At 41.3% G+C, this 16013-nt stretch overlaps 1 protein-coding gene across 2 annotated transcripts in view; it reads left to right on the top strand.

Moving 5' to 3' along the window:
* HTR7 (5-hydroxytryptamine receptor 7) overlaps positions 1 to 9908 on the top strand; it is a 71788-nt gene extending 61880 nt beyond the window's left edge. The window contains exons 2-3 of one of the 2 annotated variants that reach the window (XM_019638995.1): positions 1240 to 1998; positions 7371 to 9908. In XM_019638995.1, the coding sequence (XP_019494540.1) occupies positions 1240 to 1998; positions 7371 to 7413 (802 nt within the window). In that variant the 3' untranslated portion in view covers positions 7414 to 9908. Of the gene's footprint in view, positions 1 to 1239; positions 2004 to 7370 lie in introns of both variants that reach the window. The other variant, XM_019638996.1, reaches the window with a different exon arrangement.
* The last annotated feature ends 6105 nt before the right edge of the window (positions 9909 to 16013 follow it).

Raw genomic sequence — 16013 nt, 5'->3', positions numbered from 1 at the left:
TGTTGAAGGAATGAATAAATATTCTTGATGAATAAGCCAATCTGGCTTATTTCTTTTTACTGCATTTCAGTTTTGCCTTGTAAGTGTTGCAGTGATGCTAATTTTCATTGTGAAAGCATGGTTTTGACTTTTGGGGATAATTTATGCATAAGACATGAGGCTATTTCTAGCACAAAAATAATTATTTTTAAAATTTCAGCCTACCAACTGACAGGTTTTCAAAAAATCACCTGTTGGTAAATTGGGGACTCTCTCTACCTTTCCCTTTTCATGCTTCAAGAGTGTATCTTTTACTGTATATACATAAATGAAGTATAAAAACACCAAAACGACCAGCTTTTACCTGTCTTAACTTCTCAAGTGCACTTTGCATTCTCCCCAAAATAAAAGCCAAGACCATTAAATACAGAGGCGAAAACAGATTTCGAAAGCTGAAAATGAAAAGCATCTGGCAAATGTCTTACTGTATGTTTTCTGTTTGCTGAATCTCTTTTGCATTATAAATCCATGATAACAGACAGAGAAATGTTTATTCTCTATATAGATCTAAGCACAGAGAAAATCTTACGTTTACCTAATATTTTTCAGAATTGTACCCTTTCTTGAGCCTTCTCAAGAGAGGGGAAGGTGTTTCTCTGATGTTACTCTTGTGTGAGAATCTTCTGGGGGTAAAACAATGATCGCTTGCTACTTTCCATTCCAAAACCCTAGAATTTCCTAAATATCTCACGAATCTCTGTGATCTTAAAGAAGTGCTTTCACTGCACTGCAGAGGAGCAGTTAAAATGAATTAAAAGCTTAACTGAATTAAGACAGCTGAGCAGATCAGTGGGTGCATAATATCAGAGTGTGGTAGACCTTGGTTAATTCGTGAGTATGTGTCACAACATCCCACATCAGGCTTCACATTTTGCTTCTGGCTGACATTGGCGGCAGTGGTCATAGGAGGAATATGAGAAGTTACAAGGTGTGGAAAGAGCATGGACTAGTATTACAGGCAGAGGGCTCTTACTAAACCTGGCAGTGTCTCAGCTAATTGTGTGGCCTGGAATGAAATAGGTAACTTCTCAGAGCCTTAGTGTACCTTTCTGAAAAATGGGAATAATGATGCCTACCTAGAAGACCTATTGTGAAGAATGGAACTACTAGGTGTAAAGCCTAGCACCTACCTGGAGGTACTTCCCAGTTGATGAGTTGTGATCGCCATAGTCACATGTTCTCTTTGCATTTCTCACCTAGGTACCTTGGGATCACCAGGCCGCTAACATACCCTGTGAGGCAGAACGGGAAATGCATGGCGAAAATGATTCTCTCCGTCTGGCTTCTTTCCGCCTCCATCACTTTACCCCCGCTCTTCGGATGGGCTCAGAATGTAAATGATGACAAGGTGTGCCTGATCAGCCAGGATTTTGGCTACACGATTTATTCCACCGCGGTGGCATTTTATATCCCCATGTCCGTCATGCTTTTCATGTACTACCAGATTTACAAGGCCGCCAGGAAGAGCGCTGCCAAACACAAGTTCCCCGGCTTCCCGCGCCTGCAGGAGCCGGACAGCATCATCTCCCTGAACGGCATGGGGAAGCTCCAGAAGGAGGTGGAGGAGTGCGCCAACCTTTCGAGACTCCTCAAACACGAAAGGAAAAACATCTCCATCTTTAAGAGGGAGCAGAAAGCAGCCACCACCTTGGGGATCATCGTCGGGGCCTTCACCGTATGCTGGCTGCCGTTTTTCCTCCTCTCCACAGCCAGGCCCTTCATCTGTGGTACTTCCTGCAGCTGTATCCCGCTGTGGGTGGAGAGGACATTTCTGTGGCTGGGCTATGCAAACTCTCTCATTAACCCTTTTATATATGCCTTCTTCAACCGGGACCTGAGGACCACCTATCGCAGCCTGCTCCAGTGCCAGTACCGGAATATCAACCGGAAGCTCTCGGCTGCAGGCATGCACGAGGCCCTGAAGCTTGCTGAGAGGCCGGAGAGGCCCGAGCTTGTGCTGTAAGGTCATTTATCACTATTTTCCTTTCATTCCCCCCAACCGTTCTATGGAACGCCTTGAAGCATGTCTCAGAAAGCTTCTTAAATCAGCAGCTAGCGTGTTTTCTACTAAGCATGTTAGATTTGAATTTAAAATTCTGTGGATTCCAGCCCTCTACCCGACAGAACTCTGAAAGCCAAAGATTGGTACTTAGCTGGTTTGGAAGACGAGACTGATGTGCTGATGAACTGCCATTAATATGCTTGACGACAAAGAAAATGATGTTTGCCATCCTTTCTCCATTAATAACATCCAAATTATGTCCGTATATTTCCAATTATTATAACATTATAATTTTCATTGCTATTGTTCTTACATCCAGTAAAACTTTTTTGATGGCCTCATCCTTTACTGATAAAGGAAGCAAATCCACACAGGTTGAAAGCTTCAGAGCTTTTAGGAAGTGCTGCCTGCCTTCTTAGGAGTTGAGAGCTGACAGAGAGCTGTTGAGTTTGTCTAGGAGGCATTAGTGACTTTCCAGGAAGCAATTGCAATAGGGTGTTGGGATCTGAAAAAAGATTGCAAAGGGCCAGTTGTGGTAAGGAAATGGACCCTTCCCATGTAACCCACATATTCATGAAGTTAGCATTGTAAAGAAGGTAGGAGACAGCACAGTAATTAGAGTTCTGGCAGGTCAAATGAAGATTTTACTTTAAATTTGAGGTAAAGGAGACATCTTCATGATTGAAAGCTGAGGGAAAAGATACTGGAATGAGAAGATGGAAGGTGCCGATGAGAGAGAGCGGATTAGTGTTGGACATGTGAGACAAGGAGGCGGTCCCCTTCACTAAACCTGGCAGGAGGGAATAGACCAGGGAACCATGGACCACTGTGGCTGAGGGGACCTTCCCAGTCATCCTGTCCAGACTCTTCATTTGACAGAAGAGGTAACCCGAGACCTTGAGAGCGAGATGTCCCACAGTAAGCTCGTGGCACCACTAACTAGGTCCAGAAGCCACATAATCTGAGTCTTACTTCCATCTAATTTTCATGTATTAGATTCCTTTGTGTGTGATAAAGGTGGCAAGGACACCTCTGTGCTCCCAGCTAGCTTGAGATCAGCCCTGCTCTCAAGAAGAGTACCAAAGTACCCTCATGGATTACAATAGACCCCAGAGGCTCCAAATGTAGGCTACTCCCCCAAATGGCTCTGAAAACTTCTAGGAACTCATCCCATTCTCTGACTTCACTAGAATGAAGCTAGGCAGAAACATCCCCTAACAAGGATGAGGGAAATTAGAGATTGTTTCTTGTCCTGGGAGCTCAAAGTTGTGGGACTATAGATATGTTAGTTCTTGAACCTGGGTGTAGCTTCACAGGTATTCATTGTCACATCTATTAGATATACTCTTTTGTACATAATGAAAGTGTTTACAATAAAAATGTTAAAAAAATGTTTTTTGAAGAATACAATTTTTGCTTCTAGAATATGCACTATGACAAACCTGTATCCCCAGGGATCTTTCCAGGATGATAAGATTGTTAGTGAGTGGACCACTAGTGTTTGCTCACCAGATTCTAAATTCCTTCAGGGAAGGAGATGTGTGATATTTAGATTTCTATTTACAGGTCTAGTACAGTGCCTGACATATAATAGATGATAAATAAAAGTGATAATGGCTAACAATTATTGAACACCTATCACATGTTATATACCATTCTACCTGTAATGTAGGTGCTTCTAGCATCCCCAATTTTCAGAAGAGTAACTGAGGCTCAGGGACATAAAGTAACTTACCTAAAGTCATATAGTCCCTACATGCTAGATGTGGTATAAATCACCCCAGTGCAACTCTGTTTGTCAAATGATTTCAGTCTGTAGTCAGTGAAGAGCTATGGAATGTTTTTGAGCTGAGATTTGTAGCCATCAGCCCTCTAAGAAGACCATTAGAAAAACCTGTTAGTAGAAGTAAGTTTGTTAGACTCAGTGCCTTATGGGAAGACATCTTCTTGACAGAGTCTTTGTAGTTTCTCAGATGGAGGAAATAAAGGATATCCATAGAGTTTTAGGGCTTGTGCTGTGTGATATGAAGGTGGGGAACTGGTGAGAACTGGGCAGTGTTTATGAGAGAATAGCTTTTGATTGGTGGATGCAGCTAAAAGTGAGGGCCTCAAAGCCAGTATTAATGAGCAAACTATTAGTCTTGATCAGTAAGCTGTATTGGTTGGTGTGCAGTCTTAGCTTTTGGAAACAACTATTTCCTGGGAGAAGGAACTGGATTATTTTGCCTAGTTGCAGAGATGTTTAGCTCAGGAACAGGAAAGCATGTTGGTTTCAGTTCTCAGTAGTAACATGCTGAGCTGTGTGTTTGAGGAAAGCCTGTCTGGCAGCAGTCGGAAGGGCAGTTAAAAGAAAGACTGGTGGCAGAGGGTCCAATTAAGCAGCCAGTGTAGAAACCATGAAGAAACAAAGAAGATCCTGAGCTAGAAAACACCACTGTTTCATATGCCTCCTACACAATCAAAGAACTTGAGAATAATTGTATTGATTTTTTTTAGCTAATATTTCACACAGTTCAGAGAGTTCACAAAATGCAAGCTTTTCAAATGTCCCACAAATAGGTTTCGCAGTTTAAAATAATCACAACACATTTATTGAAGATTCACTCTTGGGCACTATGCTGAGACTCCGTGTGAATTATATCACTTAATCCTTAAAACTTAATGAGACATTGGTTTTCTTCATCTCTGTTCTGAAGATGACAAAACAAGGGAGGTCAAATAATTTTCCCAATGTCATACAGTAGAGAGTGACAGAGCTGAATTTGACCCAAAAAATCTGTGTCGAGAAGTGCTTTTAACTTCATGCTACTGTGTCTTTTATAAAAGTAAATCAGCCAACATAACTTCCAAGGATGTTTACCCCTGTGTCTTTAGCTAGTGTGGACACTTAGGTATTGTTTTCCAGTTAGTCTAAGACAGAGGTCAGCAAACTTTCAAGCTGTGAAGGGCCAGAGAGTAAATATTTTAGGCTTTGCTGGCTGTAAGTCTCTATTGAAGCTCCTCACCTCTGCCTTTGCAGTGAGACAGCAGTCGTAGACACGAGTCACCAAATGAGTATGGTGGTGTGCCAGTAAAACTTTATTTACAAAAACCGGTGGCTGGCTGGATTTGGCCCACAGGTCATAGTTTGCTATCCCCTGGTCTAAGAAAATGACTATCCCTTCATTACATCTCTCTCTGTTTGAATTTATAATTATTGATTGTATTTAAAATTATAGAATATTAAAATCATTTGGGATGATTGGCTTAAATACCCACTAACTTTTAAGAAATTTCTACTGAGAGAGATGGAATAGGTACTATTTAGAAAACTCTATACCAGGAAGCTTTCTAGTCAGTTCCATTGTAGGAAGATGCCTTTTTAAATTCTTGTTCATAATGGTGCCATGCATGCCTTGAGGAGGATGCAGAAAATGCATGCTGTTTTTTCTGTCCTAGTGCACATATTTCTAATGGACAGATCATGCACAAACACACACACACATGCACATTCACCCTTTTTGTAATTAGAGCAAATGAAAGGTGGAGCAGGAAAGGCTATAGGATTCAAAGGAGAGGAAAGTAACTCAGAGCTTACCCTAACCTGCTCAGGGAAGACTTCCTGAAGGATATGGGCTCAAGTATGCCTGTGAAGGTGGTCAAAGCATTTATAACTAAAGGAGAGTAGAAATGGTTTTCCAAGTGAAGGGAACATTTCATGTAGAGGCACCCATGTGGGATCTTATGCAAAGAAGAGTCTGGCTGAAGTTAAATATTGGGGTGGGAGGAAGATTTGAATATCACAGTGGAAAGGTAGGATGAAATTAAATTATGAAGGATCTTCTATTCCAGCCACAAGAATTTGAGATTTTAGTGTAGACAAGTTGTTCTCAACCAGGGGTGATTTTGCCCCCAGGGGACATTTGACAAGTCTGGAGGCATTTTTGGTTATCACGACTGGGGAAGGGGAGTACCTACGGGCATCCAGTAGGTAGAGGCTGGGGATGCTGCTGAACACCCTATAGTACACAGGCAGCCCCCCACAACAAAGGGTTACCTGGCCCCAAATGTATATAATGCTCAAGTTGAGAAACCCTGGTGTGGGCCGTAGTAATCCATTGGCTCTCTGCAAATAGGAGAATGGGGTCATTGAAGCGATGAAGACTGATTCAGCGGCACCGTGTGGGACCAGTCAGAAGGTGGAGGCTGGACATAAAGAGTCTCTTCAATGACTTGTTTTCTTCATAAACATTTGAGAGCCTACTGTGTACAAGGCGTGGTGCCAGGCATGGCAGGGGATGGAGAGATGAATAACTGAGAGCTCTTGCTTCTGGAATCTCCTGGTCCAGGGGGCTGAGACCTGGCTGAGGCCTGGAGGGATTCAGCACAGTGCATGGGCGGCTGAGAGCTGCAGACGAAGTGTGGTCTCCTCCGTGCTAAGAGAGGCAGCGCCCCCTGCTAGGAGTTAGGGTGGAGCACTGTGAGGGACACAGCCTGTTTTCAGCGCCTGCTCCGATACCCAGGAGCCTGGAGCGCTGGGTCTGAGCTGAGACGTGGCCTTAGGCGTCATTGTGTGAGGTGAGGGACAAAGCGAGAGATGGTGTCTGGTGGAGAAACTGATCCTGTTACTGGAAAAACCCATTCCTGGAGTCTTTGAGAGGGGCACTTTCGACGGGACGGGGAGGCAGAGGCTGGCGGCACAGTGCCAGGCCCTGGAATCTCATAGACCTAGCTCTCAAGCACAAGGATGTAGTTTGCCAAGTCGACTCCTGTGAAGGGCAGAGTCGGGAGAGTGTGGATCTAGAGGGAAGGTGGCTCTACACCAGGGAGAAAGATGCTTCCGTTGGTCTCAGCCATTGGTTAAGACTTCACCATGACTCATGCCACTTCTATGAATCTGGGAGGAAGGAAGTGAGGGCGGTGGGGTCTCCTGGCCTCTGCACACATGGCTTACTATAATACAGCCTCGTGGGTTTCCAGGAGGGACCATGTGTCATTCGTAGTAACCATTATTCTTTTTAAGCAGGGCAAGTGCAGTAGTATTTTGCAAGGATTTTTGAGAGTAAAGCCATTTTTGGCTACAGCTGTATTACACAAGCGAATTTCTAAATGGATTATCTGGGGCTGATTTGCAAATATATGAAGACCTTGGACTTGTAAAAGTTATAAAATCTACAAAAGGAGTCACAGCACGTTTTCTTTCCTTTACAGATGTCCATAACCCCTTAGAAACCACAAATGATTCAAATTACCGAATGCTGTCAAAATTAAATCCACCTACCTCAAAACAAACACTCACATTTACGGCTCTGCTAAATCATTTTCTTGTCTTCTTTCTCTCTCTCTATAGACAAAACTCTGACTACTGTAGAAAAAAGAGTCATGATTCATGATCAAAAGCGAAATCACGGAGACGAAAAAAACCAGGCAAGACAGAGGTGGCAACAGAACGAAATCATTTGCTGAGACTATGGAATGCGGCTTCTGTCCTTTCTTGGGATGGCTCAGACGTGACAAACAGGGTGATCTGTTGTACAAAGTATATTATGAGGGAGATGGTGACCTCCTTTTTTTCCCCCCCTGTGGATCAGTGCTATTGTGTGCAATTGAAAATAGCCCTCAGTTCAAAGACAGCCAGATCAGCTCAGCTGTATGCGCTCCAACAGAGCTGAGTTCCAGAAAGGAAACAGTTTCTGGTGCTTTGCGTATGTCCAAGTTCATGCAAGTGGAAGCGAGTTCCAGCGCATACTTCCCATGCTTCCGAGTCTAGGCATTATGGTGAATATCCAGGAATCATTCATGAGGCAGCAACTCTTGTTGTAGGACAGAAGGGTGTTTTCCCAAGCTAACTGCAGTAAGCATAGTGTTGAATATGTTGCATGTCTGTGTTAGAAAACAGAGCCCCGTCATCAGCTCATGCAAACGATTTCCCAGAGCAGTGTCTGTTGTAAGCTTCTGTCAAACAGTTCGGCTTTTCTGCAGGGTCCCTGTGACTTCCCCACCAACGTACTTTCTTTGTTAACTCACTTACTGTTATGGTATAACTCAGGAACAGATCTCAGGATGGAGAGCATCATAAAACCGGAATAAAGCTTTTTCTTGGGCTCACACTTCTTCCAAGGGGTCCTGAGAGATTAAGGCAATTCCTTCCCTAAGGATTTCTACCAGGATGGAGAGCGAGGGCCACCTGACCGCACCGTAGGTTAGCATGGGTGTTGGCACTAAACCAACTCTCATCACACACGGGTGCTGCGGGCCCTCAGGCTGGTCCATCACTGTGTGTTTAGGGGAGGAAGTAGGGGAATAATGGGGTGTCCATGAAAGGTGGTGCCTCTGGAGATGGAGCGTCAGTATGTTAATTCTTGTTGAGTAGCATTGTGTTAAACTGAATTGTGCGAACCGGAGGTCACCTAGGCCATTCTTGGTGAACACTCCAGAATGCCATTCTGTTCCTTCTGGAAGACTTGTTTTTTTTTGTGTTCTCTGTATCTTAAATCAAATGTGTGCCTGGCCAGTTGTGTTCTCCTTTCTCCCTCCCCACAGTGGTAGATGTTAGGGCAGACAAGGAAGCAGAAGAGGCCCCTTTGCAGATAGGTTTTGTGTTTTTTTTTTCAGTGGAACTGTGCAATGTTATAAGCTAAGGAGACAGGAAGACAGTCGATGAGAAAAGAAGAGTGCCTCTAAGGGGAAACAAAATGAATGCAAACCTTCATTTGATAAAAGAGAACTGAAAAAGAATACTATTTTCCTACCATAAATGTAGCTGTCCCCTCACAGGATAACATGGAATTCCAACGTGGATTATGGATTTCTTCCAACTTTCACTGACATTGCTTCTTATCAGATACAGGGAAGGGTCTGCCTTTCCTGAAGGGGAGGCGGGCCTGTCCTTTGGGACAAAGCTTGCAAATCCCTGAACCGCAAATTTGCTAAAGTGACTGTATATACTTATACTCATAATTTAAATGATTAATTCTGGTCAGATAAATGTTGTTAAATTTGAAAATGTTTTATTACCTTACATCAAATAAAGTTTATTTGTAGCTGTAATAAAGCAACTTAAATAATGATTTTTAATTGGAGGTCTGATGTCATAAATGTTGGATATGTAGAATGGCAGAAGGGCAAGCTTTCTGTATTTGCTAAATTTTAACAGGTAATCAGGACAGCTCTGTAATTAATTGCATTTCACTGTGAGGATTCATCCATTTTGTAACTTTTTTTTTTAAGAATGAGTATTCATTTCTTGATTAATGAGCATTTATTGGACTCCTTCCATATTCAGCACTGTGGATAACAAAGGAACCAAGATGGGTAAAGCACGTTCTTACTTTTAAGAAGTTTGCCTTCAGGTACAAGGCAGACATTTCTCAGATTGTCACCATATAGTGTAGTAAATGCCATAGCAGTTTGCAGAGAGTGACAAGTTTTTTGTTTGTTTGTTTGTTTTCCTGTTCATATTTTTTTTGTTTTTTTTTCCTGTCCATAAGACAGGGCATTATGGTTAATTGAATTAATTAAGGTTTTCAAATGTTTTATTTAAATTTTTTTTATTAGGACCTTAGTTGTTCAAAGTGACTCTTGATCCCACCTGATTTGAACACCTGATTATTGAATTCAGCTTCATTCTGGCTACAGGGGCTGGACACTGGACACTGTGCTTTACATGTATGACAACCAAATGAAAGGAAAAGGTAGAAATTGAAAAATATCCAACAATTTATAATACTGTTTGACATGCAGCATAAATTGTGGCAAAGGGATAGCTTTTGATTTAACTAAGAATTGGGAAAATCACTGAAATAAACATTTTACATATACTTTATGACTGTTCAGCAAGAATGACTATTATGACTAATGTCTCTTCTCACTCTAGGGTATTAGCTGTCATTTTCTGGAAAGGCCTGTTTGGGGAGTAAAATACTTGTAAGAGATAATGACTGTTGTTTTAGTGTTTAGTTTTATTCTGTAAATATTAAACTGGAGGCACTCATAGTGTTCCTAGGTTTTCCGGGAACTTTTTGTAATTCTTAAAGCATTTAACATGGCATCATGTGCTTGACATGCTTATGTATATTTTTTATTGTTATATTTTTATGAAGTTTTGTTAGATCATTCATTACAGGCATGAGATCAACAAGGATAGAAAATTCAGGCAATTTTTCAAATAGTTTATGCTAATATAATATTGGATTGTCGGAAAAGTCATGACGTATTTTTCTATGTTTTTTGTTGCAAAAATGCATCATGACTTTTCTGACAACCCAGTAATTTTCCGAATTGCTATCTGGAGATGGTGAGAATCTTCCTTTCAGCACTTTGATTGTTAACTGACTTCCCAATTTAATGGATATAATGGATACAAATCCTGCATTTTTAAACAATCTGTGCCCCTTCCCATTTCAGGACCTTCACATGCTTCCCCTTTTCTGCCTGGAATATTCTTTCTGTTCTCAATTATTTATTTAACATATGTCGTCATCATTCTTTAGTAATTCTTCAGGGGCAGGGACCATGTCTGCTTTCCTCACCAGTATGCCCACCACATAGTACCATGCTTGGAACATACATAATAGGCATATAATAAATATTTTTTAATAGGAAGGGAAGAAGGAAAGAAGGAGGGAGGGAAGGAAGGACCTTGGAAGGAGAAGGAGGAAGTCCAGAGCTGAGACTTGACACCCTTTCTAATTTTCAGATGAGGAAATTGAGGAGACTTGGAGTGATGAAGTGACGCGTGCAGTGAGCGGGAGAGACGGAGCTGGGATTCAGCGCTCCTGTGTATGCCCTTAGGGCAGGCCCTCCACTCCACAGTGTTGCTGCTTTTGCATGAGTTTCTCATATCAAGAGAGCAACCTTTTCTTAATTTTCTGCACTAGTGGAGCAGAGCCGTGTATGTGTTATGGCGCATATGTTGAAACTTGTTTATCTACAGCTAGCCAGATGGTCCCTAACAGCACACAAAGCATCCATTTGGAAACTTTCAGAGGGTCAGCACATTTTGAAACCACTAGGAGTAATGCATATTTTGATGTCATTCCTTACAGGAAGCAGTGAAAATCAAAGCTGGAAGACCTTGTTAGATATTATGTGCAAAACTTGCAGACCTTGAGCACCAACTCAGGGGATCTAGTTCCCAGAGACAGAAGCTTATGTAATTGGCTCTTTCTTTAAACTTGCTTTGTCTACACTTTCTCTGGAGAAGGAAAGTAATTTCTTAACTTAAAGCACCTTGCTTTTCAAGCTCCTGCTGGCTAAATAAAAATTACAAAACAAAACCCTGCTTAGGCAGTACAAGTAAGACATGTGATGTGAACATCAGTAAAAATGTAACAGCAAAATTTACCATGGCTAATCTGAAGCGGAAAGTGAGAAAGGTTGACAACTGTCAGAAATAGATTTGTACATAACAGTTATGTTGGGCATTTGGCATTTTTTTAAAAAAAACCTGAATTGAAGGAATTAAGACATCTTGTAACTATGGCTCCCTGGACAGACACACATGAAATCTTAGATTCTATTCAAACTATAGAATTTATACTCAGAAATTATGGAACAAGAGTAAGATAATGGACAAGGAATAATCAGGATACTATAAGCAATAAAAGCCTAATCCATGATTCTCTAAGAATTTCACTGATTCATGCATTCACTCATTAATTCAAACAAATATCTATTTATATCAAAGACTGAAACACCAGAACCCAGTGGTGAGTAAGACAGAAACGATCTCCATTCTTGCGACGCTAAAAGCCTAACAAGGCAACTAAATGTTACGCATATGATTATGATAAAATGTGATATATGTTACAGTAAGGCAAACACAAGGAGGTTCAGAAAGAAATGCATACTTCAATATATTGATATAAATATAAACATTTAAATCTCAGTGGTGGAGACCGTGATGATCCAAAATAGCAGATGGTAAGAAGTATCTCGAGTTTATCTTTGATGTGTATTATGTAATATTTTTGGTACCAAATTACCTTTCTTAATTACATTTTGATTAGGCTATTATTAAAATGCTTTTTATTCTTCAACCCCACACTGTCTCACAGTGGGAGAGATGGTACAGAGCTACAAAGAGAGGCAGCCAAAAGTAAGCTGTATATATAAAATTTTCTTCTGGATAATTTACAAAGTGAATAATCCACATGTAAGAAAGTGAGATATCACTGTATCCATGGAGAATAAACAGAGCTAGAGAATTTCATGGATGATCTAGTACAGCACCCTATTGTTTAGCAGGTGATAAGATGCTAAATTAGAGCTGTGTTTTATTTGAATTTATTTAGAGGAGTGTGCTATAGAGCAGTGCTTTGCAAATTATCTTTGGTGAAGATTTTTTTTTCCAATCTTTTGCATAGCTGTGTCTTTGGAAAATGTAATAAAAATTAATCACAAGGGCTGGCCGAGTGGCGCGTTGGTTAGGAGTTGGCTTGGGATGCCAGCTCTGAGCAGCAGGGCTCCAGTTTGGATCCCACCTGAGGGCCAGTAACGCTGCGCCCTCTACAGCTAATATGGTGAACACAGGTCGACCTGGAGCTGGGCTGCCCTGAGTCACCGGCGATGGCATAGGCTGCAGTGGGGCTGGCCGGCAGCGGGCGTGAGCTTTCATGAGCTGCCGTGAGCCACACAAGAGGCCGTCCAATGGCCGGCGAGCGACTGCCTCACCCGGGAAGAGCGCAATAATAATACCAACATGGGCCAGTGAAGAGACATCCTCCACAACTAGACTGAAGAACAAAAGGACAGCAACTTGTCTGTTCTCCTTCCTTGATTCCCCAACACTGTTCCCCTCCCCCAATTCCCCAATCAAATGAAAAAAAAGAATTACAAGAAAAGCGAAAAAAACCCACACAAAATCTAAGTTCAGTTTTTTTTTTAAATTAGGTTCAATAGACATAAAATTACATTTCAAGAAATATGGTCAGGACACACATAACATGTAGAAAAAGAAAAGAATCACAAAAAGCTGACCATTGTCCACTGAAAGTGTGCTGTTTATTAGGGAAACCCTTGCAGTTTCCCGGTGGAGATAGGACTGCGGCATAATCATTACATGTGCAGGACGCTCCGTGTGCTGGGCTCCTCCACAGTATGCTGTGATGAGGGTGGCGTAGATGAGGCGGGTGTGGACTGAAGGAACAGCTTGTCCCTGAGAACTACACCTGGAGTAGTAACGTGCAGAGAAGTTCCTTGCGGTCATGAATCAGAGCCTTTAAATAACTGAACTTGTCCCCCCTGTGTTTCTGTTCTTCAGTTACCTACAATTAAATTGAATCCAGAATGCTGACCTGGAGGCACTGAAAGGTATTTAATTTTTAGAATGATTACATGAACTAAATTGTTCTTAAGGCAAAGAGACTAAATTTTGACAGTGTCAGAGTTTGAAGGGGAAAGGTGGTGATAGTCTATCTGGTAACCATACCATCTTATATCTTAAAATCGGTGTTTTCTAAAGTTCATTCTGAATAAGAATTATCTAGAGAACTTGTTAAATGTGACGATATCTGCACCCTATTTCTAGAGATGCATTTTGTCCTAGGGTGCAGTGGAGGGTGAAAAGGACTTTTTAACCAGCCTACATGTTTCTGATACAGCTGAGCTGGGTCCCAAATGTTGAGAATTGCTGTTCCCAAACATGCTGGCAAAATGAATTATCTGGCTGATCCTGTGCTATTTGTGTAGAAAGGCATGATTAATATGAAATGATATCTAAAGCATTTGTATTTGGTTATAGAATCTTGTCAGAAGTACACAACATGCTCACAAAGTCTTACATTCCATTTAGCACTCAGTGTTTAATTACTATTAGTACCAAAAATCCAGCAAGCTTGTGGAAGAAAATAATCCACAAATCACCTTAGTTTTCAACTATATTTAAAGACCTATGGATGCTTAGTTTTAAGTGCAGAGCTGGCTAATTCCTACATTATTGAGTATCTACTGTCACTAATTAGTATTGGCACTAACACAGGCTTAGCTGAGAATGAATGCATCATATTTCTGTCCCCATGGTCAAGCAGCTGATCAAATGCTTGTCAACAAAACAATGAGTAGACCTTTGTGAGATGTGTTGACTATTAGCCGCTGAGAATGAGATGTTGACCTTGGTCAGGGTCCATGCTTTCACCATTATGTATGTGTGTATATATTATGGCAGTGATTAATACAGCTCATGTTAATTGTTTATTACCCATCAGCCATTCTGATGGTCCTCACAACAAACCTAAAATGTTGTTATCGCCATTTAATGGGTGAGGGTACTGAGGCTTACAGAGCTCTAGGATATTGACTTGTAAGTGGCAGAACTGAGCTCACCAACTGATGCGTACTTTTCCTTATATCTTTCCGTTCCACAGAATGCATCTCATTGGTTATTGACTGGTTTTGTGGACCTGGATATATGCATCTGAACTCTTTGCATTTGGTTTGTCTAATATCTTTTACACTGAATACTCCAAAGCAGTTATTTAAGGTTAAATCCCAGATAATTGTGAGGAGAGCAAAGGCTGTGTTCCCTGCCTCCTAATCCTATTCTTGGATTCCTCCATTTCCAGGTACCTAGTATCTCGATGTTTTCTCCTGGTTATGCATTTCTGTTGCAACCTGCCTATGATGGTTCATTTTCTGTGTCAGTATGACTGGGTCAAGGGGTGCCATGATATTTGGCTAAACATTATTTCTGGGTGTGTCTGTGAGAGTTCTCTGAATGAGATTAGCATTTGAATTCATAGATTGAGTAAAGCAGATTGCTCTCCCTGCTGTAGGTGGGCTTTATCCAAACCGTTGAGGCTTTGAATAGAACAAAAAGGCAGAGGGAGATTTCACTTTCTGCCTGACAGCTCAGATGGGACACGGATCTCCTGCCCCTGGACCGGGACCATTGGACTCAACTACACCGCTGGCTTTTCTGAGTCTCCGGCTTGCAGATGGCAGATCATGGGATTTTTGAGCCTCTATAATCACGTGAGCAATTCTTCATAATAAATCTTTTTATGCATATAAAACTCTATAATGTATAAATCAACAAGGCATTAGCTTATATGCATTTGAAGATATATATGACATGTATATATATATATATATATATATATATATATATATATATATATATATATCCTCTCTCTATATATCTACGTTATATAATAACCTGTTGGTTATATAGTAACCTATTTGTTTCTCTGGAGAACCCTGACTAATTCACTGCCCTAACTGCTATTGTCCTATGATGTGTAACTTTCTGTAGTCTCTTCATTAAACTTTATCTGTCCTATGTCCCATTCTCTCATCTTTTGCTGTCTCTTAACTGTCAGCCAGCTAATCAGACACACTAATCTATTATTCAGGGGCAATGTCCTCTTCTTACAAGGTACATAGTTACATTGGGGCAACTCCCTGGATCAATGTTCGAAACTGAGAAAGTGTTGATAGAAACCTCAGAGTGTTGATAGAAACCTCAGACAGTGTGACAACTTGGTGGTAACGACAGCAGCTCAAATCACACCTTGTGTGCCTCCTTCATTGACTAGGATTCGGTGAACCCTACAGCTGTTAACCTACAGACCCGCTCAGGAGCCCCACAGCTGAAAGCATGCTGTTACCCAAATCCATCTATAGGACGTAGGCTGAGTCTTTTTCCTGCCCACATTGGAATCACTAACTAAGGGAATCCAAGCTTTTAAAATCAAACACAAAAGAGGGTAATTAGGTAACAGCTGAGGTTTGTCAGGGAGATTTGGCCAGTTGCCCCCGATCCTGGTCTTTGTGGTGATCTATAAGACATCTTCAGCTGCTCTTCCAGCTTAAGAGAGCAATTCCGGTGAAGACTGTTTATTGTCACCCTCGTTAGTCTATCAGCTTTCTCATCAGTGGCTCTGTATGAAATGTTAGAATATATTTTGGAAGTGAAGATAAAATTAACACCTGAAACTATTTCTGGGCGTATAAATAAAAATTTACTCTCTGTACTGCTTATTCTCTTGGCTCT

This window comes from Hipposideros armiger, unplaced genomic scaffold (assembly GCF_001890085.2).
Source record: "Hipposideros armiger isolate ML-2016 unplaced genomic scaffold, ASM189008v1 scaffold_42, whole genome shotgun sequence".
Classification (NCBI taxonomy): domain Eukaryota; kingdom Metazoa; phylum Chordata; class Mammalia; order Chiroptera; family Hipposideridae; genus Hipposideros; species Hipposideros armiger.
The sequence above is the reverse complement of the archived record's forward strand: the minus strand, read 5'-3'. Positions and strand labels throughout refer to the sequence as shown.